At 39.5% G+C, this 20938-nt stretch overlaps 1 protein-coding gene across 1 annotated transcript in view; it reads left to right on the top strand.

The window, feature by feature from the left end:
- Positions 1 to 20938, top strand: part of LOC114025871 (phospholipid-transporting ATPase FetA-like) — a 112642-nt gene that overhangs the window by 79571 nt on the left and 12133 nt on the right. Inside the window, exons 15-18 of the mRNA XM_027839390.1 lie at positions 9123 to 9311; positions 9866 to 9981; positions 13838 to 14002; positions 15692 to 15803. Coding sequence (XP_027695191.1) covers positions 9123 to 9311; positions 9866 to 9981; positions 13838 to 14002; positions 15692 to 15803 — 582 coding nt within the window. The remainder of the gene's footprint in view (positions 1 to 9122; positions 9312 to 9865; positions 9982 to 13837; positions 14003 to 15691; positions 15804 to 20938) is intronic.

The raw sequence follows: 20938 nt of genomic DNA, 5'->3' as shown, positions 1-20938 counted from the left end.
ATGAAGTAGGAAGGATAGGCATTATTATTTCCATTTTACTGATTAAGAAACTGAAGAACCGAAAAGTTACATGATTTACTCCAACTAATGTAGCTCATATGTGTTAGAGATCTTAATGCTCTTTCCACTACATGACACTGCCTCTCTAATTCTGCCATTAAAATGATACCATTGCTCTAAAATTTTAAAAACTCTGTTTTTGACTCCTTCAGAGTCAGTTTATGAATTACATGAAAAAAATTCATCTCATTGCATTTTATTCATTATGTAGAAGTATTTCTAGCAGGATTAAATGATAAACTGTTAGAGCTGAAAGAAACATCAGAAGTCATTTGTTTAGTCCATTCTCTACAAATCATAAATCTCAGCTGTAACACCCTTAATCTGTATTTGTAACATTTGTAACATCCTTAACAAATGGTCATCCAGCCTCCATTTGAAAATCTCTTGTAATGGTGAATTTACTATCTTTTCAGAACTTCTGTTTTTGGGACAACTCTAATCATCAGGAAGATTTTTCTTTACAGAGAAATCTCATCTACCTCCCTATAACATCCACTCATTGGTCTTTGTTTTGCCTTTAAATCTAATCCCTTTCCTACACAATAAACTTTCATATATTTGGAGACTATCATGTACCTCCTCCCCATCAAACCTTATATCCAGACTAACAACCCTAGATCCTTCAACTTGTCCTACCATGGCATAGTTTCCAATTCATTTACCATTCTGGTCACCTTCCTCTGCATGCATTTCATCTTGTCAGTGTCATTTGTAAAATATAGTACCCAGGGGCAGCTAGGTGGCACAGTGGTTAGAGCACTGGCCCTAGACTCAAGAGAACCTGAGGTCAAATCCAGCCTCAGACACATAACACTTACTAGCTGTGTGACCCTGGGCAAGTCACTTAACCCATTGCCTGGGGAAGGAAGAAAGGAAGAAAGAAAGAAAGAAGGAAGGAGGGAAGGGAGGGAGGAAGGAAGGAAGGAAAGAAAGAAAGAAGGAAAGAAAAGTGCCCAGAACTGAACAAATCATAATACAGACAAAGGAAGGTAATCAGTTATTATTTGAGGATCAAGGATACTTAAGTTGGATAAAAGAAGATTCAGTGAGGCACATTATAGCAGTATTGCAGAAGTGGTCTCACCAGTGCAGAGTACTACAGAATTATCATCTTCCTCTTTTTTGTTCCTATTCTTTTAGTAATGTATCTTAAAATCAGATTAGCTCTTTTGGATGCCCCATCATACTAAAGATGGTAATATGAACTTGTAATGCATTATAATCCCTCGGTGTTTTTCTTTTTAAAAAAATAATATCTCATTCTCCTCTCAATTACTTGTAAAGACAATTTTTAACATGAATTTTTAAAAAAATTTTTAAGTTCCAAATTTTTCCTCTTCCTCCCTCGGTTTTCCCTCCCTGAAATGGTAAGCAATTTGATATGTTATACATGTGTAATCATATAGAATATTTCAAATATCAGTCATGTTGTAAAAGACATAGATAAAAAAAGTAGTTTGCTTGAGATGGATAGCATTTTTCATCATAAGTCCTTTGGAATTCTGTTGGATTGTTATATTGCTGAGAATAGTTAAGTAATTCAGAGTTGATCACCATACAGTACTGATGTCACTCTGTACAAGGTTCTCCTCACTACATTTTCTATCAGTTCATATAGTTCTTTCCAGATTTTTCTGAAATCATCCTGCTCATTATTTCTTTTTTTTTTTTAGGCAATTGGGGTTAAGTGACTTGCCCAAGGTCACACAGCTAGTAAGTGTCAAGTGTTTTGTCTGAGGCCGGATTTGAACTCAGGTACTCCTGACTTCAGGGCCAGTGCTCTATCCACTGCACCACCTAGCTGCCCCCCCACATTATTTCTTATAGCACAATAGTATTCCATTACAACCATATACCATAACTTATTCAGCCATTCCCTCAATTTCCAATTCCTTACCACTACAAAAAGAGCTGCTGTAAATAACCTTTTACAAATAGTGTCTCTTCCTTTTTTTTTTTTTTTTTTTACTCTCTTTGAGATACTGACTTAGTAGTGGTATTGCTGGATCAAAGGGTATGCACAGTTTTATAGCCCTTTGGGTATAGTTCCAAATGGCTCTCCACAATGATTGGATCAGTTCACAACTCCACCAACAGTGCATTAGTGTCCCAATTTCCCCACACTCTCCAACATTTATCATTTTCCTTTTTTATCATACAAGCCAATCTGCTAGGTGTGAAGTGGTAGCTCAGAGTTGTTTTAATTTGCATTTCTCTAATCAAATAAGGATTTAAAGCATTTTTTCACTTGAATATAGACAGCTTTGATTTTTTTTCATCTGAAAACTGCCTGTTCATATCTTTTGACCATTTATCTATTGGGAAATGACTTGTATTCTTATGGTGGAGTAAAAGCAGGGATTCGCCTAAGCGCTCCCCCAAACCCCTCCAAATGCCTTTAAAAAATTACTCTAAACAAATTCTAGCACAGCAGAACCCACTAAAAGACAGGGCAAAACAAACTTCCAGCCCATAACAACCTAGAAGGATGATAGGAAAGGTCTGTTGCACCAGGCTGAGAGAAGAGTGCATTGCAGCACAGGCCACAACAGTGCAGACTAGGCCCCAGCAAACCCAGAGCAGGCCTCAGGGGACTGAATTACTGACAGCAGTAGTGGTTTCCAGACTTCTCAGCCCACAGATGCCAAAGATAACTTAGAAGATCGGCAGGAAAGGTCTGTCAGACCTGGGTGAGAGAGGAGCGCAGTCCAAAGCAGGCCACACCAGCACAGTCCCAGCCTCAGCAAACCAGGAGCAGGCCTTGAAGTGACTGAATCAGCAGTAACATAGGCAGCAGCAGCTCTAGAGCTCTCAGCCCACAGACAGTAAAGGGATTGAACAACTGGTCAGAAGGAGATTACAGGGGTTTCTTTGCTAGCACTGAGGCAGGACTCTGTTGCTTTGCCCATACTTGGGTCTGGGTCGCAGTCCTGGATGACAGTCCTGGGGCAAGGAGAAGCACTAGCATAGCAGAGCTTGTGACAGGAGTGGAGAGGGGACCCTCCTCACAGTTCCAGGGTAGAAAAGAGTGCTTATTGTCATTCACAGACCAGAGCACAGGCCAGGAGAGGAGTAAATACCTCTCCTTTGATAATACCACCTTGGAAGAACTGAAAACTTACACGTCCCTAGAAGTATCTCTGAAAACAGCTGCATGTGGGGCAGCTAGTTGGCACAGTGGATAAAGCACTGGCCCAAAATCAGGAGGACCTGAGTTCAAATTTGGTCTCAGACCAAACACTTGACACTTAATAGCTGTGTGACCCTGGGCAAGTCACTAACTCCAATTCCCTTAAAAAAAAAAAGAAAGAAAGAAAAAGAAAACAGCTGCACAAAGCTCTTGAAGCTTGGGACAGTTTGCTCTCCACACTGGAAGCAGAGCCCTACCTTAACAAAGAGTTAAAAATTCAAGTAATTGGCTGGGAAAATGAGCACACAATAGAAAAAAAAAAACCTCTTACTATAGAAATTTACTTTGGTGACGAGGAAGATCAAAACATACACTCAGAAGAAGACAACAAAGTTAAAGCTCCTACATACAAAGCCTCTAAGAAAAATATGAATTGGTCTCAGGCCATGGAAGAGCTCAAAAAGGATTTTAAAAATCAAGTAAGAGAGGTAAAGGAAAAATTGGGAAGAAAAATAATAGTGATGCAAGAAAATCATGAAAAACAAGTCAACAGTTTGGTAAAGGAGACCCAAAAAAATGCTGAAGAAAATAACACCTTAAAAAATAGACTAGACCAAATGGCAAAAGAAATCCAAAAAGCTAGTGAAGTAATTCTACTTAAAAAGTAGAATTGGCCAAATGGAAAAGGAGGTCCAAAAGCTCGCTGAAGAAAGTAATTCCTTAAAAATTAGAATGGAGCAAATGGAAGCTAATGAGTCCATGAGAAATCAGGAAATTATAAAACAAAACCAAAAGAATGAAAAAATAGAAGACAATGTAAAATATTTCATGGGAAAAACAGCTGACCTGGAAAATAGATCAAGGAGAGATAATTTAAAAATTATTGGACTATCAGAAAGCCATGATCAAAAAAAGAGCCTAGACATCATCTTTCAAGAAATTATCAAGGAAAACTGCCCTGAAATTCTGGAACCAGAGGGTAAAATAGAAATTGAAAGAATCCACTGATCACCTGTTGAAAGAGATCCCAAAAAGAAAACTGCCAGGAACATTATAGCCAAATTTCAGAACTCCCAGGTCAAAGAGAAATTGTTTCAAGCAGCCAGAAAGAAGCAATTCAAGTATCATGGAGCCACAATCGGGATAACACAAGATTTAGCAGCTTCTACATTAAGGGATCAGAGGGCTTGGAATATGATATTCTAGAGGGCAAAGGAGCTAGGATTGCAACCAAGAATCACCTACCCAACAAAACTGAGTATAATCCATGAAGGGAAAAAATGGACACTCAATGAGATAGAAGAATTTCATGCATTCTTGAGAAAAGACCAAAGCTAAATAGAAAATTTGACTTTCAAATACAAGACTCAACAGAAGTATGAAAAGGTAAGCAGGAAAAAGAAATCATAAGGGACTTATTACAGTTAAATGGTTTACATTCCTACATGGAAAGATGATATTTGTAACTCATAAGACCTTTTTCATTATTAGGGTAGTTAGAAGTAGTATATATAGACAGAGGACACAGATGTGAATTGAATATGAAGGGATGATATCTAAAAAATAAGGGGTGAGAGAGGAATGTATTAGGAGAAAGAGAAAAGGAGGGGTAGAATGGGGTAAAGAGTCAAGAAAAAGCTTTAAGAGTAGAGGAGAAGAGGGGTGGTGAGAGGGAGTGAGTGAATCTTTCATCAGAATTGGCTTTAAAAGGAAATAACATACGCACTCATTTAGGTATAGAAATCTATCTTAGGCTACAAGGAAGTCAAAGGGAAGGGGATGGGAGGTGGGGGGAGGAATGATAGAAGGGAGGGCAGATTGGGGGAGGGGCTAGTCGGAAGTTAAACACTTCTGAGGAGGGACAGGGTGAAAGAAGAGAAAGGATAGAATAAATAGGGGGCAGGATAAGATGGAGGGAAATATAGTTAGTCTTTTACAACATGACTATTCTGGAAGTGTTTTGTGTGACTACACATGTATAACCTATATCAAATTGCTTGCCTTCTCAATGAGGATGGGTGGGGACGGAGGAAGGGAGAGAATTTGGAACTCAAAGTTTTAAAAATTTTAAATTGTTTTTACATGTAACTGGGAGAAAATAAAATACTAAATAAAATTTTTTTAATTTAATATAATCAAAATTGTCCATTTTACATTTCATAATGCTCTCTGTCTTGTTTGGTCATAAATTCTTTTCTTCTCCATAAATCTGACAGGTAAACTATTCCTTGCTCTCCTAATTTGCTTATGATATCACTGTTTATGTCTAAATCATATCCCCATTTTGACTCTTGGTATCAGCACTATATTTGTGTTGCAATAGGAATTTGGTAGGACTCTTTTCTTCAACTATTTTTCCATATAGTTTATATAGTATTGCAGTTAATTGTTCTTTAAATGTCTGGTAGAATTCACTTGTGAATGCATCTGTCCCTGGGGATTTTGTCTTAGGGAGTTCATTGATGGCTTGTTCAATTTCTTTTTCTAAGATGGGGTTATTTAAGTATTTTAATTCCTTTTCTGTTAATCTGAACAATTAATTTTTGTAAATATTATCCATTTCACTTAGGTTGTTAGATTTACTGGCATATAATTGAGCAAAATAGCTCCTAATTATTGCTTTAATTTCCTCTTCGTTGGTGGTGAATTCAGCCTTTTCATTTTTTGATACTGACAATTTGGTTTTCTTCTTTCTTTTCTTTTTAATGAAATTAACCAATGGTTTATCTATTTTACTGGATTTTTTTATAAAACCAGCTCCTAGTTTTATTTATTAATGGAATGGTTTTCTTTTAATTTTATTACTGTCTTCTGTGATTTTCAGAATTTCTTGTTAGTTTCACCCTACCAGCTTAGCCTGTTTAGATACTTCTCGATCTTGTATCTGTCATTAAGTATCTTAGTTCTCTTTCCAATTCTAAGTACCCACTGATTTAGTAAGCATGCCACCTAGATCATCACTCAGAAGGAGAAACAACATTAACAAATTCTAGAATAGGCCAGCAACCCATATTTGTCTGTGGTATTCCCTCTGTCTTTTACCTCTACATACCCATATATAGCCTCTGGTCATACACATGTGGACAAATTTGTCTTTGTCTTGGTTTATGTGAGAAAAAAATCAGGTTTTTAAGTTTTACAGACTAACTAAGAGAAATATAAAATAAAACAATATGCAACAATAATAAGTATCATTCTTTAAGGTTTACAAAGTGCTTTACAAATATCATCTTTTATCCTCATGACAACAATGGGAGTAAGTGCTATTGTTATCCCCATTTTACAGGAAACTGAGGCAAACAAGAGGTTAAGTGACTTGCCCAGAGTCACACAGCTAGTCTGAGGCTAAATGTGAACTCAGATCTTCCTGACTCTAAGTCCAGAGATCTGTGGGCTGCATCACTTAAATTGCTGAGGTCAGAGAGCGTAGGAATCTTACATTACTAGCTATAAATTGGCTAGGACAGCTCAAAGGTGACATCTTGTTCCATCTACTATATTGCTGCAGGCTGAAAATGGAACCAATGAGTGAAGTGAGCAGAACTAGAACACAGTACACAGTAACAGCAACACTGTGTAATGAACAACTTTGTTAGACTTAGCTTTTCTCAGCAATGCAATGATCCAAGATGATTCCAAAAGACTTGTGATGGAAAATGCTACCTACATCCAGAGAAAGAACTAGGGAGTCTGAATGCAGATCGAAGCATACTATTTTCTCTTTCTTTTGTTTTTTTTTTCTTTCTCATGGTTTTTCCTTTTGTTCTGATTCTTCTTTTACAATATGACTAACGTGGAAATATGTTTAGTATGATCATACATGTATAGCCTGTATCAGATTGCATGCCATCTTAGGGAGGGGAGGAAAGGAAGGGGGAAAATTTAGAACTCAAAATCTTACAAAAGCAAATGTTGAAAATTAAAAATTAATTAATTGGGGAGAAAAGACCCCCCCCCCAAAAAAAAGAAAGAAAGAAAATGGAACCAACCTGAAGTATTGCTTAGCCAAAGTAATGGGGCAGACACACAGACTGTGAAACCATAAAGCAGATTACTGGCCATGGTTCTGACTTATGTCCCCCCTCCTCCCCCCAGGGGTTTTGACAGCTACATACCAAGGATAAACGGTAACAGCTCACATTTATTTATATAGGCTTTAACCCTATGAAATAGGTAGTACAAATATTAGTATCTTTCCACTGTTGTAGATAAGGAATTAATGAATCAACAAGCATTTATTTATTGAACACCTACTGGGTGCCGGGTACTATGCAAATACAAAACATGAAACAGTCCCTACTTGCAGGAGGACAGACTTGCCTAAACACAGAGCTAGGAAGCCAATTCACATCAACTGACTCTCAGTCCAGTCTCTCTTGATTGTGGAGGTAGGGCACACCATGTGATTTCCTTAGGCCTGTACCGTCTCACAATATTGCTGCCTTCATGGGTCTCTTTAGTATTGCTCATCAAAGCTAAAGTTAGAAATGACTGAGGGACAGGCAAACTTTTGGGCAGCTCCAGTCCTGGGAAACACCTCCTCTCAAATAACTTCTTCACCTTCTGGTCCCCTTCTCCTTTAGGGGCCAGGCCCTGCGACCTCCTTCTACCCTCTGGCTGTCCATAACCCCCAAAGATGTCTTCCTTTGGAGAGTCTCATTGAGTCTCCATGTCTCCTTTAGATTCCATGCCTTTCCTTTCCCTATCAAATCATTATTGAACTTGGCCCTTGCAGCAGAAATTGACTATGCTACCTATGAACCAGTGGTTGCAACTGAGGTCTGTGAAGGAAGATCCATGTATTTCTATCTAGAACATGAGAGAGGCATAGACTATAAGAATCAGCATAGGGACCCCACCCTTTGGTTGTTGTTTCTGCTAGCCTAGTCAGTATGAAGATGGTTATTTCAGAGCTTGCAATTCTAGGCCCATATTCAGAGAGCAGGTTATTGCAGAATTAACTGCCTCAAGGGACCCTTCCCCTCTAATATCTGGCAATTCTCTCCTTCATGTGACATAATGGAAAAAGCACTAAATTGAGAATTGGGAGATATGAGTTTGAATCTTGCCTCTGGACCTTACTAGCTATGTATACAATTAGTACATTATTTAATCTTTCTTAGCCTCAGTTTCTTCATCTATGAAATAGGCATATTGGTTGCATGATGTAACCTATTGTGAGGAAAGCATTTTGTAAATTTTAAAATTCTGTGTAAGCATAAATTAATATGGTTGTGAATCATGTTTTCTACCCTGGCACTGAAACAGCTGCTAACACATCAAACCAGAATAGGCATGTTGTGTATTCCAGAGGACAGGGTCCACTTCTCATTCCCCATTGGTCTGTGTGTCTGTTTGAGACTAGAAGGAACTGGAGCTTGAGATAGTCACGTCATTGGTGGGTAGATGACCTGGGATCAAAGTTGCCTCTGTATCCTAAGTTCTAAGATGTTTGCTACTCAATTATGTGGCTTTGTCATCACATTTTTGATAGTCTAGCCTATACCTACCATGTCTTGTGTGAATAAGCTGCACTGTACTTAGGAAAGTAGTAACTTAAGCAGGCTTAATTTTCAGGTGGTCATAGAGATTAGGAATATAGGAGGGAGAAAGACCCAGAATTGGGGTGCAGCCTGGCCCTCCAAAACTGAATGTGCTCCTTAAGAGCTCACGCAGAACAACATTTCAGGGGGCAGTTAAGTGGAGCAGTGGATAGAGCACTGGCCCTGGATTCAGAAGGACCTGAGTTCAAATCCGGCCTCAGACACATAACACTTACCTAGCTGTGTGACCCTGGGCAAGTCACTTAATCCCCATTGCCCAATCAAAAAAATAAAATAAAAAATAAAAAAAAAAAAACCACTTCAGCCTAGGTGGGTCTCCAGTGCTCATTCCTAATGCTTGTGGCTCTCTCCTTTCTTTTCTCTAGGAGAACTGGTATATCAGGCACAGTCTCCAGATGAAGGAGCCCTTGTCACTGCTGCCAGAAATTTTGGCTTTGTGTTTCGCTCTCGAACGTCTGAAACAATCACTGTAGTGGAAATGGGTGTCACAAAAGTCTATGAGCTCCTAGCTATCCTGGACTTCAGCAATGTACGAAAGCGGATGTCTGTGATTGGTAGGTGCCCTGGCCCGCTATCACATATATTCTGTGGGTCTGTCTTTGTTCCTCTCCCACGCACACATACACTCCAGAGCTGCCCCACGCCTTGGTACTCCAGATAGCAACATTAGCCCTGTTATTCTCAGAGGCAAGTCATCCCTTAAGTTCAAATTTTCAGGCTCCTCACAAAGCAGAGAGAAAAGCTGGAGAAGCACATATTCTGGAGGATGATGGGTAGCTCTCTACTTTCTACTCTCAGTAAACTCAGACATCACTCTGGATTTTGAAATTGATGGCTTGGGACTAAGACTTGCCATGCATTCTTGAGTCTTTTGAAGGATGAGACTCCTTAGTACCATTAAGTAATTCACTCCCCATGAGATGGCAGTGCACCTGCGGTACCCACCAGGGGCCAAAGCTGTGACCATATTTACTTTTCTCATAGGTGTGTCAGAGGGACGGCACTAGATCTCATAGCCAGCAGCCTTCCCCCTCTTCCTTCCCAGAAGGGTGACTCCTTAGCACACCAGAACTTGGATCATGATGGCCCTTGTTTTACTTGTTCATAGTGCAGACACCCGAAGGTAAGATGATGCTGTTCTGCAAGGGAGCTGACACCATCATCTGGGAATTGCTCCACCCATCCTGCATACCCCTCCAAGATGTGACCATGGGACACTTGGATGTGAGTATAGCTGGATGGATCATGTATGCATCTGAGTGTCTGTACATATCTGTGCATATGCATATTTTGGGGAACTGGTGAGTCTGTGTCCATGTATACTTGTATAAATAGATAGGTATATTTATAAGTGTATATATGTATGTATGCATATATGTATGATACCTATATATCTGTTCGTGTATGTCTGAATATGAGCATATTTTTGCAGTTCTGTGTATGTCTGTGTTCATTACTCCTTGTGCTTCTGTGTCTGCATAGCCATACATACATCTCTCTGTGTGTTATGGGAGTGAGGAAGACCAAACAAACTGAGCCTTTCCAACTCTTTAATTTTGTAAAAAGCAGGGTGAGAGCACAGTTCAATTCAGCAAATATTTCAGCGTCATGTGAAGAATATTATAGAAGGCACTGGGGAAGATACAAAGATGAATAAGCTCTGATTACTGCCCTCAAGGAGTTTATAATCTATTAGAAGAACATCAGTAACTGAGTTCCTAGGGCAGACCCTCACATACTGAGAAGCACTGGGACTAAAACTTGGAGTGAGGAAAATGTCTTCAGTAGAGGAAAAGAGTAGTGTCTGAAGGTGTGTATGCCCAAGTCATATTTGCTCTGCTTGCTTCCCACTAGGAGGTTAGGGACCGAGTCTCAAAGGGAATTTTACTATCAATCTCCTATTTTCGCAAAGGCTGTCCTATATACTTCTGCTTTGGGTACACACACACACACACATACACACACACACACACACACATACACACACACGAGAGACATACTTCTCCCAGTTGGTGCTAAGCAAGGACATGAGCCTCTTATATGTGTGTATAGATGAGTATGTGTATATATCCCTATCAGCAAGGAAAAGGGAGTGTAACTAATCCTTTACTTCTCTTCACTCTTTTCTATGCTTTCCCTTAGGATATCTTTTTATGACTTAACTACCCTTCAAGGCTACCACTGAAGTTCACTTTAACCTGATTTTACTTGTATGAAGAGGTAGGAAATACTGATTTCCTTAAGCCTGCACCCCTTCACAATAGTCCTGCTGTCATGAATCCAAATATAGGATTGATAATCAGATATAAGGTTAGAAATGACTGAGGGACAGGCAAACCTTTAGGCAGCTCCAGCTCTGAGAAACATGTCCTTCTCATATAACTGTTCCACCTTCTCCTTCAGGGGCCCAGCTATCTCTTTCTACTCTCTGGCTGCCTATAATTCCCAAAAATACCCTACCATATCTCTTCTAAATTCTGTGCCTTTCCCTTCCCTATCAAATCATTATTGAACTTTTCCCTTGCTTCCCTTTCATTAATAATATTCAGGTACCCACTAGAAATCTCCAGGGAGTCCTCAAAATGTCCTAATGAAATTTTCCTTATTAATATACACTATGGTCCACAAGGCTACCTGATCAATGAAATAACTGAGAAGGAATCTTGCTTTCAGATTACCTGTACTGAATTTTGTAGTCTAGAAGAGTACAAATAACCATAGTTGAGGCAAGAAACTGGAAAGTTCCCCATAGTTCCTAGAAATTTTGTCAGGGAGATGCTGGGCCAAGATTCAGTGGACTGAGGTGGGCTGGAAGAATGCTTAGATCTGAAATCAAAGGGTGTGTATGTTCATTGTCATGTGGATTCAGCTGTTTACAAGGTGGGGAACACCAGCAGAATGCTGTCCACAGCTTGAAGTGTGGGTAGAATGACCAAGAAGGTGAAGATTCACCTGACACACTAAAGCTCAAAAAGACATCAGTACCTTCACTGCCTGAGCAAGTCAAAATAGAAAAATATACTTTTTTATGAGTCAAACACAGAAACAGGCCAAACGGGCAAGAAAATTTAGAAGGACCAGGATGCTGCATATCTAGAGGTAGTACATAGTGGACACTATCTTTTTGAATTCCTGGGGAATTTGCATGAGGATAAATTGGAAGAATCAGGGCTAGACAGGGCAGAATGAGGACAGTCAAGGGCAGCTTTCCTTCTGATTGAGCTTCTGCCTTTCCAGAAGATCTGCTGTAGCTTCTGCTGCTGATACCTCAATTACACAGGAGTCATAGTTCTTGGCTCTGCAGGACTAAGCTGTTGAGGGAGACACAAAGCAGAGTCATCTTCACTTGGCTGCCTTATTTTCCCTGGCAGGGTGGCATTTTCCCCTGTTCCTGTTTTTGCCCTCTGAGCCACACATAACACATATGAACTCTCTTCTATATGACAGTTATTCAGAATTTTTATAACCTATAATACCCACCCACATAGTCTTCACTAGACTAAATATACCCAATTCCTTAATCTGATCCTTAGATGTCATGGTTAATTTCTTTATTCAGTCCCCAGCCTTCAAAATTAGGAGTATAGCTTTTAGCAGCTATTGGGCTGTACTCCATTCAGCTCTATGGATCAGGAAGCTGAGGCACAGGAAATGGAGGGCTCTGGCTTCTTTATTAGTTATTGTGAGAACCAGGACTAGACCTGAAGCTTAAGAATTAGTGGAGCCTCAGGTTAGCCTGTACCAAGGCCACAGCTGATGTGTCATACATTGCTGTGGGAAAGTAATTATTGTGAGGTTATTGTTGAGCCTTGAGTTACAGTGGTTTCCATGACCTTAGATTCATCATCCAAATGAAAGGCATTTGAAAGCTCAGGCTATCATCTCCAAGGAAATGAACTTCATTTTCAGATTATGAAGGACAGCATGTAATTCACACTGTGGGCATATGCAGGTGTTTGGTTAATTCATATCCTGATGTAAAAACACAGCCTTGGGCTCCAGCCAGCACTTTACAAGGCTGTGAGCATAGCGAAATAAATTGTGAGTCAGGGAGGGAATGGCAGCAAGGCAGCACCTCTATCCCCTAACTGAATATTTGTTATGAAAATTCACAAGTAGGAGGTGCAGTCAGCATGTCACTCTATATGCATGCCTGTATCAGACATCAGTATGTTGTCAGTCCCATATAGAACCCATATTTAGGTCGATTGCAGAACTAGTTTTTGCCACCATCATTACTTACTTCCCAGGTAAGTTTCCTCTAGGCCTGCACTTTTTCCCTGCTTTATCACCTCTCTACCCAACAATACGGGGATGCCAGAGAACTCTCAATGCCTACAGGCTTCATATCTTTATTGCCACAGAGTTAAAGCCATACACCCACAAATGTCCACCGAGAAGAAAGTACACTTAGCAAATTAACGTATTGTGCTTCTGTTTGCCCTGTTTTGGTAAAGTTAATGTTTTCCAGTTCAGCACAACAGAACTAACGTAGAAATGTGCTCATGTACGTTTGCTGTTCTCTTATAAAAAAAGATGATACACAGGATACGTATTTTGATTTGTGGCTCCACTGGTGGGGATCAATAGCACTGAGCTGCATCCATTCTTGTCCCGTTATCTTTGTGACCAAGGGCCCACATTTGCAAAATAGTTGACAGGGGGTAGGGATCAGTCTAGGAGCAGATTAAGTCTAACTGGATAACACAGGAATTAAATCCATGAGCTTGGTCTTGTTAGTATCATTCTCAAATCAACTGAGATAATTAACCATATACATCTAAATGTGTCTTATGTGTATAATAGACACTCCTTTTTTAAATAGTTGCCCATAAACCTGAATATTAGTATTATAATATCAGTGGCAACACATCAGATTCTATAATATCTTTCTTCCCGAGAGGTTGGTAGGGAGAATTAAAATCCTCAAGCTGACTGACACTAATCCAGGGACTCTATTCATCAAGCATGCAATCTTTCTTTCCTCCGGCTGAGGAGGAGAAATCCTGGCCCTTGATCGTTCCTACACAAAGGACTCGGTTCTTTCCTGACCTTCTCTGGAAACACATATGTCTTCCAGGAATTTGCCAGCGATGGCTTGCGTACGCTTGCTGTGGCCTTCCGAGAGCTGGATGAGAAAGTATTCCAAAGCTGGAGCCGAAAACACTATGAAGCCAGCACTTCCATGGAAGATCGGGAGGAAAAATTAGGACTAGTCTATGAAGAGATTGAAAAAGACATGATGGTTGGTCTGAGGGAGCAGGGACTGGACTTCTCCTGGGAAGGAAGGCTCAAGGGTCAGGGGAGAAATGGCTGTAATCTGTCAGGTCCGTGTAACAGGAGTAGGAAGACAAGAGAAGGGGTCACTACTTACATGAGTTATCTCAATACCCTAGTCACCTCAGGCTTTCCATTTCCTCATCTGTGAAATTAAGGGGTTGTATACTACATGATCCCTAAGATCTCTTTTGGCTCTAACACTCTGATTCAATGATTCCTTTTTTGTTTTGTTTATTTATTTATTTATTTTTGCTTTTTCTAGGCAATTGGGGTTAAGTGACTTGCCCAGGGTCACACAGCTAGTAAGTGTTGTGTGTTATGTGTCTGAGACCATATTTGAACTCAGGTCCTCCTGACTCCAAGGCTGGAACTCTATCTACTGCGCCACCTAGCTGCCCCATTCAGTTATTTCTTGACAAAGCCACTACAATGAAAAGTTCTGGGAAAATATCAGAAAAGTACTATCCCCTAAATCTAAACGATTTCAGAATTTCTTGAATAATTGAAATCCTCAGATGATCTACTCACTTTAATTCTGAGTTTTACTCCTTTTCCCTACTAGGTTATTTCCTAACCATAGCACCTCTGGCTCCACTTGGCTCAGTGGATAGAGCACCAGCCCTGAAGTTGGGAGGACCTGAGTTCAAATCCAGCCTCAGACCAAATACTTGACACTTACTAGCTGTGTGACCCTGGGCAAGTCACTTAACCCCAATTGCCTAAAAATAAAAAAAACAAAAAACAAAGATGTTGTCTTTGGGGGCAGCTAGGTGGCGCAGCGGATAGAGCACCGGCCCTGAAGTCGAGGACCTGAGTTCAAATCCGGCCTCAGACCAAACACTTGACATGTACTAGCTGTGTGACTTTGGGCAAGTCACTTAACCCCAATTGCCTCACTTAAAATAAATAAATAAATGAGGAAAAGACAGGCTAAGAGAACTTTAAGGACTTGGCCAACATCCCACAGCTAGTAAATGGCAGAACCAGGTTTTTGGAATGCAATCTAGTGTTCATTCCACTTAAACCATCATGTGTGTGATGTGAACTGAATGTGTGTTGAACGTTTTGAGAAACAGATGTATTTTAAGAAGATGTATATTAAGGAACAGATGGTATGTGTTAAGCAATTCATTCTGAGAAGTAGACGTGAAAATGTTATTTGTTGAAGAGCAAAAATGATCAAATGAAATAATATCTTAAAATGCCTGGCACATAGTAGATGCTATATAAATGCTATCTATCATTATTATTATTAAGCAGATGTATTGAGAAGTGGTACATATTGGTCATTGAATTGAATTCTATACCACTGGACGTGTCCCAATTTCCCCAGAGTAGCCATTATGCAGGATCTCTAGGAGATCCAAATCTAGTGGGCCAGCCTTTTCAACAGTTATGTTTCAGTTGGTAAATAAAACTGAACATCTTAGTGCCCTACCCTTATAACATGTAGCTGTATACCAATGAATATAATTTAAACCAAGATGACCAGGGTATAGAATGTCAAAGGATGGAGGCAAACTGATTTAAAACTTTCAAGCAGACTGGTCTATGGGAGTTGGGGTAAGAGAATCCTTGCTTGATCTCAGTGAAACAGAACTTAGACAGATTAAAGTGACCTAGAATGAATTCAGACCTGCTTTTTTATTTCCAGCTGCTAGGGGCCACAGCCATTGAAGACAAGTTACAAGATGGAGTGCCTGAGACAATAGCCACTCTGATCAAAGCAAATATTAACATGTGGGTTTTGACTGGAGACAAGCAAGGTAAAGACAGCCTGCAGGCTTACAGTGAGTGGCTTCCCGCCCCAGCTCCCTCCAAAGCTCTAACCTTCAAATCACTCCATCCTTACTAAGGGCCTACTGTTCCTCAGCTGTAAATTCCACCGGCAGGGTGAAACAAAGGCCCAATCTGATTTGGGAGACAGGACTCATCCTCATGGAATAGAAAATAAAACTATGGTCTCATGGGCAGAGGTTCTGCATTTCTACCTGTCTGTCAGACAGCTCCACCTGGATGTCCTACTCTCACCTCAAAGCCAAAATATACAAGATCTAATTATCATCTTTATCAACACATCCCCCCCTTCGCCAATCTGGCATCTTCATAACCTCCTCATTTTTCTCTTCCACCACCATTCTTGCAATCACCCAGCCTTAAAAATCTGTTATCTTTGACTCCTCCCTCGCTCTAATCCTGCCCAGCTTGCTCACCAAGTCCTGTCAATTTTTCTTTAAAATGTCCAATATCCATACCCTTCTTTTCCATTCCCATTATCACTACCCTGGTCACAATCCTCATCACAAACTTTTTGGATGATTAACACCCTGACAAGTATAAGGCTGCTTTAACTGATTTTTACAACTTCACTCTTCCCAAAGCAGAGCTTTCTGTTGGGGTAAAAAAAAAAAAATAGACTCCTCACTCTACATTTCCAGCTCAGCCAAGCTGTTGTTCCTTATTACTTATAATTGAAAGAAGACACACAATTCAATTGGTTCAGAGGAAAGATAGAGGAATTTATAGACAAAAGGGCTTCAGGGGAAGTCAGGCCAGGAGGTATGGGAGGTGCTCAAGGATGAAATTCTGAAGACAGGGAAATTGTTCCAGTGACCTGGAAACATGTGATTTGTCCAAAGATACCAGTGTGGATGCACAAAGAAGTCACCAGACAACTTAGATTTTTTTTTTTAAATGAGGCAGTTGGGGTTAAGTGACTTGCCCAGAGTCACACAGCTAGTGTCAAGTGTCTGAGGTCAGATTTGAACTCAGTTCCTCCTGACTCCAAGGCTGGAGCTCTGTCCACTGTGCCACCTAGCTGCCTCAACAACTTAGATTTTCAAAAGAAATGTACAGAAAATGGGAGCAAGGCAAGGGAACAGAGTAGAAATAGAAGAATGTGTGCAGTCCTATAAAAATGTCAGGAATACTATAGCTCAGAAAGCAGAAGCTGGTGAGGGAAGCTAATGAAAACAAAAGGTGGGGTTTTTGTTTTGCTACATTGGTGGGAAAAAGAAGATCAAAAAAGGGACAGGGCCTTAATTTATTAACTGGCAAGACACAGAAGGCAATGCTGCTCAATTTTTATTTTGTTTCTATTTTCTTTGCGAAGGAGGATGATCTTTACACTGGAAATGACTAAACAAAAGTAACTAACAGGGAGTTAATAGTCAAGATAAGTGTTGAAGAAAAAAAGACACATAGATGTCCTATACTCTTGTGTTTCAGGCACAATTCTACCAGAAAGAATTTTTATTCAATTTAACTTAATTCTAAATCTAAGCCATATCTAACTTATAGAGAGAAATAAGCAAACTGGTATTGTCCCTGCACCACCCCACCTACCCTCTATGCCCTCATACATGTCTACCTCAAGATGATTTGAAACATTTATATGAATCTTGAACAAGGAAAAGACTAAAATATGTTAAAATATCATTTGGGGTTAACATTCCAGAATAATAGCCACTACACTACCTAATTCCTATCTCAGCTCTTCTCTAAGATTGTTAGGCAATTTTCTAAATAATAGAAGAGAGCATTTCCCTAGGGTTGGTCACAGCTTCTTTGCTTCAGGGAATGGAGAAGACAAAGTCTAGAGATAAGTAATCACCTTTAATCCATTTAAGAGAAAGGCCTTAACTTCTATTTTACCCACTTCCCTAAAAGGGAAACATTTGGAAAGGCTTTTTAAACTAGAGAAAATATTATTTCTTAATATTTTCAATTGAAATAAAAATGTTTTAACATGCTTCCATGATAAATAAGGAAATAATAAGAGAGCACCCCTCTACCTTTGATGAATTCAAGTCACCTGGCCCAGATCAACTATATCCTTGGTGTGATGGGTGAAATCTGAAATAACTGAGGATTGAGCTTCTGAGCATATCAATTTATTAAGCAACACATGACAATTGCATAACAAATTGGGACCAGGCCTTCCTCAGCTTGGCATTCAACCCCAGATACAGGGAAAGACATTTTTATGCATTAAAAGAACATGATCAACAAGATATAAACCAGGATACAAATTAGGTAATCTGATTGCTAATTGGAGGAAAGATTAGGGGCTTTCTGAGTTGGGAGGACAGCAAATAGGTACAATTCCCTGAAATCAAAAAAAGAGGTGCCCCATTCCCTCTCAAGTGACTATTCGATCAAAGGAACAAGAAAATAGTAATTGATTGACCAGTACAGGGACAGTTTTCAGATAAGACATATGAGTTGCTTGAGATGTCGTTGTATCAATATTCAGATCTGACTGGGTTTCTGGTCAGCATACTCTAGTTCCTTAGGGTTCTCAGCCATGCAGCATAGGTTCAAACAGTACAATAAAGTTTTGTCACAATTCCCATAACTGAATAACGTTTTCTCACAAGACAGAAATTGGACTAGACCCATAACTGAATAGAAAGGGTACCAAGCTAGATCCAGGATCAAGTCATGAGTTGGTGTGGTTCACTCAGTTCCCACATTGGGTACTGAATGAACTGCCACATATGAACACTGAGCTGTTGTCAATATACATGAAATATCATGGAAAACAGGAGTAGCATCACAAGATTCAAGAAGGGCAAATATCTCAATTTTCATAAAAGGAAAAATATCAGAGTCTGCAGACGTTAGGCCAGTGAACCTAATTTTGATTCTTAAAAGATAGTATCACTAAAGAGAGATGACTGGCAAATATCTAGATAGGATTTCAAAGATTTAGAATTAATCATGCTTGATTGACCTCATTTTCTTTTTTTCACAGTATTGTGGGGCAGCTGGGTGATTCAATGGATAGAGCTTTGGCCTTGGAGACAGGAGGACCTGAGTTCAAATCCGACCTCAGACACTTGACACTTAAACTAGCTGTGTGACACAAGTAGCTGTGTGACCCTGGGCAAGTCACTTAACCCGAATTGCCTTCCCCAAAAAAAAACAAAACAGTATTGTTAACCTAGTAGATGAGCAGAATGCAATAGATAGTTTACCTAGATTTTAGCAAAGTTTTTTTTTTATGAAGTACCTCATACTGTTGTGGAAAAGATGAAGAGATGTGGATAAGATGATAGTATTAGATAGATTTAGAACTTATTTGGAAGACTAAAATCAAATAGTAATTAATAAATTAATGGTTCAATATCAGCATAGGAGGAGATCTCCAGTAGAGTACCTTAGGGATCTGGACTTGGGTCTGCGCTGTTTAACATTTTTAGTAGTGGCTTAGGTAATGCATATTTGGTATGCTCATCAGATTTGCAGGTGACACAAATCTGGAAGAGAGAGCTAACATATTGGATGACAGAGTCAGGATCCCAAAGAATCTTGACAGACTATACCATTAGGCTGAATATAAAAAGATCTAATTCAATAGGAATTAGTATAAAGTTTTGCACTTAGATAGAAAAACATCTGCTTCACAGCATGAGATAGGAGAGGTAGCAGTTGTTCTAAAAAAGATCTGCAGGTCTTCATGGGCTAAAAGCTCAGTAGCCAGCGGTGTAAGATGACAGCCAAAAAGCTAATGCAGTTTTGGGCTGCATTATGAGGAGCACAGCTTCCAGGCAGAAGAAAGTGATCCCTCCTTTGATATTTTCATGCCCATGCTGGATGACCACTTGTTGGCTATGTCATAGGAGGGATTCCCATCAAGGATGGTTTGAGCTAGGTTGCTGCTGAAGGTCCCTTCCAACTTTCAAATTCTATGATACCGTGCAACATTAAAAGAGAACATAGTCTTCATGTCATGAAGAAGCAATTCCATCTTGCTGATCAAGGCAGGGCATTTTTTTTTTTTTATAATCTTAGGGAAACAAAATCAAATGAGCATGGCATAAGGTTAGCAGGGAGAACAAGGAACAAAATTAGGAGACAGTTGAGGGTATAAAGTGCTGGAAGAGTCAGGAATGCTCAGGGGCCTAATAGGGTTTTTTGAATATTCTGAAAAAGGTAAAATGTATAAAACTGTGTCTACCCTTTGACCCAGTAATTCCACTATTAGGTCTTTTTCCCAAGGTGACCAGGAAAAAAGGAAAAGAACCTATATGTTCTAAAATATTTATAGCAGCTCTCTTTGTGGTGGCAAAGAACTGGAAACTGAGGAGATACCTATCAATTGGGGAATGGCCAAACAAGTTGTGGTATGTGATTGTGATGGAATACTATTGTGCTATAAGAAATGAGCTGGTTAACTTTAGAAAAACATGGAAAGACTCGTATGAAATAATGCAGAGTGAAATGAGCAGAACCAAGAGAATGTTGCATATGGTAACAAACAATATTGTTCAAAGAACAAAAGTGAATGACTTAGTTATTCTGATTATTATAAATACTCAAATCAGCTACAAAGGACCCATGAAGGAAGATACTGTCCACCTCCAGAGAAAAAATTGATAAACAGAAGTTGCATAGTATGGTTTTACACTTGTGTGTGTGTGTGTGTGTGTGTGTGTGTGTGTGTGTGTAATAGTGGCCTTCTCTAGTGCAGGATGGGGAGAGACTGAGGGAGACAGTTCAAAACTTAAAATGTAACCAGAAAAAATACATTTAATTTAAAAACAGAAAAAGATAAAATAATTTAACAGTTTATTGATGATAACAAATTGACAGGTGCCTTTTCATTGTTCTGCTTGGATACAGCATACTTTCTAATGGGAATGTATTTCCTTATAGTTTTTTCAAATTAGCAATACCTAGTCTTCCTATAGCCTTAGCAGGAATGCCAAGCTCTCTAGAATAACAATAAAAATAAGGCAGGGTTAGGCTTCACACTACCCCATGACACTTGCAACCTGCTCAAACACCTTCACCTGGGTTTGTTTTTTTGATGGGGATTTGTGATTTCATTGGTACAGAGCTTTCTCAGTATGAAATAATCCCTCCATGGATTTAATTGAACAATTTACCTTTAACT

The sequence above is a fragment of the Vombatus ursinus genome, unplaced genomic scaffold (genome assembly GCF_900497805.2).
Source record: "Vombatus ursinus unplaced genomic scaffold, bare-nosed wombat genome assembly UNPS02014832.1, whole genome shotgun sequence".
NCBI classification, from domain to species: Eukaryota; Metazoa; Chordata; class Mammalia; order Diprotodontia; family Vombatidae; genus Vombatus; species Vombatus ursinus.
The sequence above is the reverse complement of the archived record's forward strand: the minus strand, read 5'-3'. Positions and strand labels throughout refer to the sequence as shown.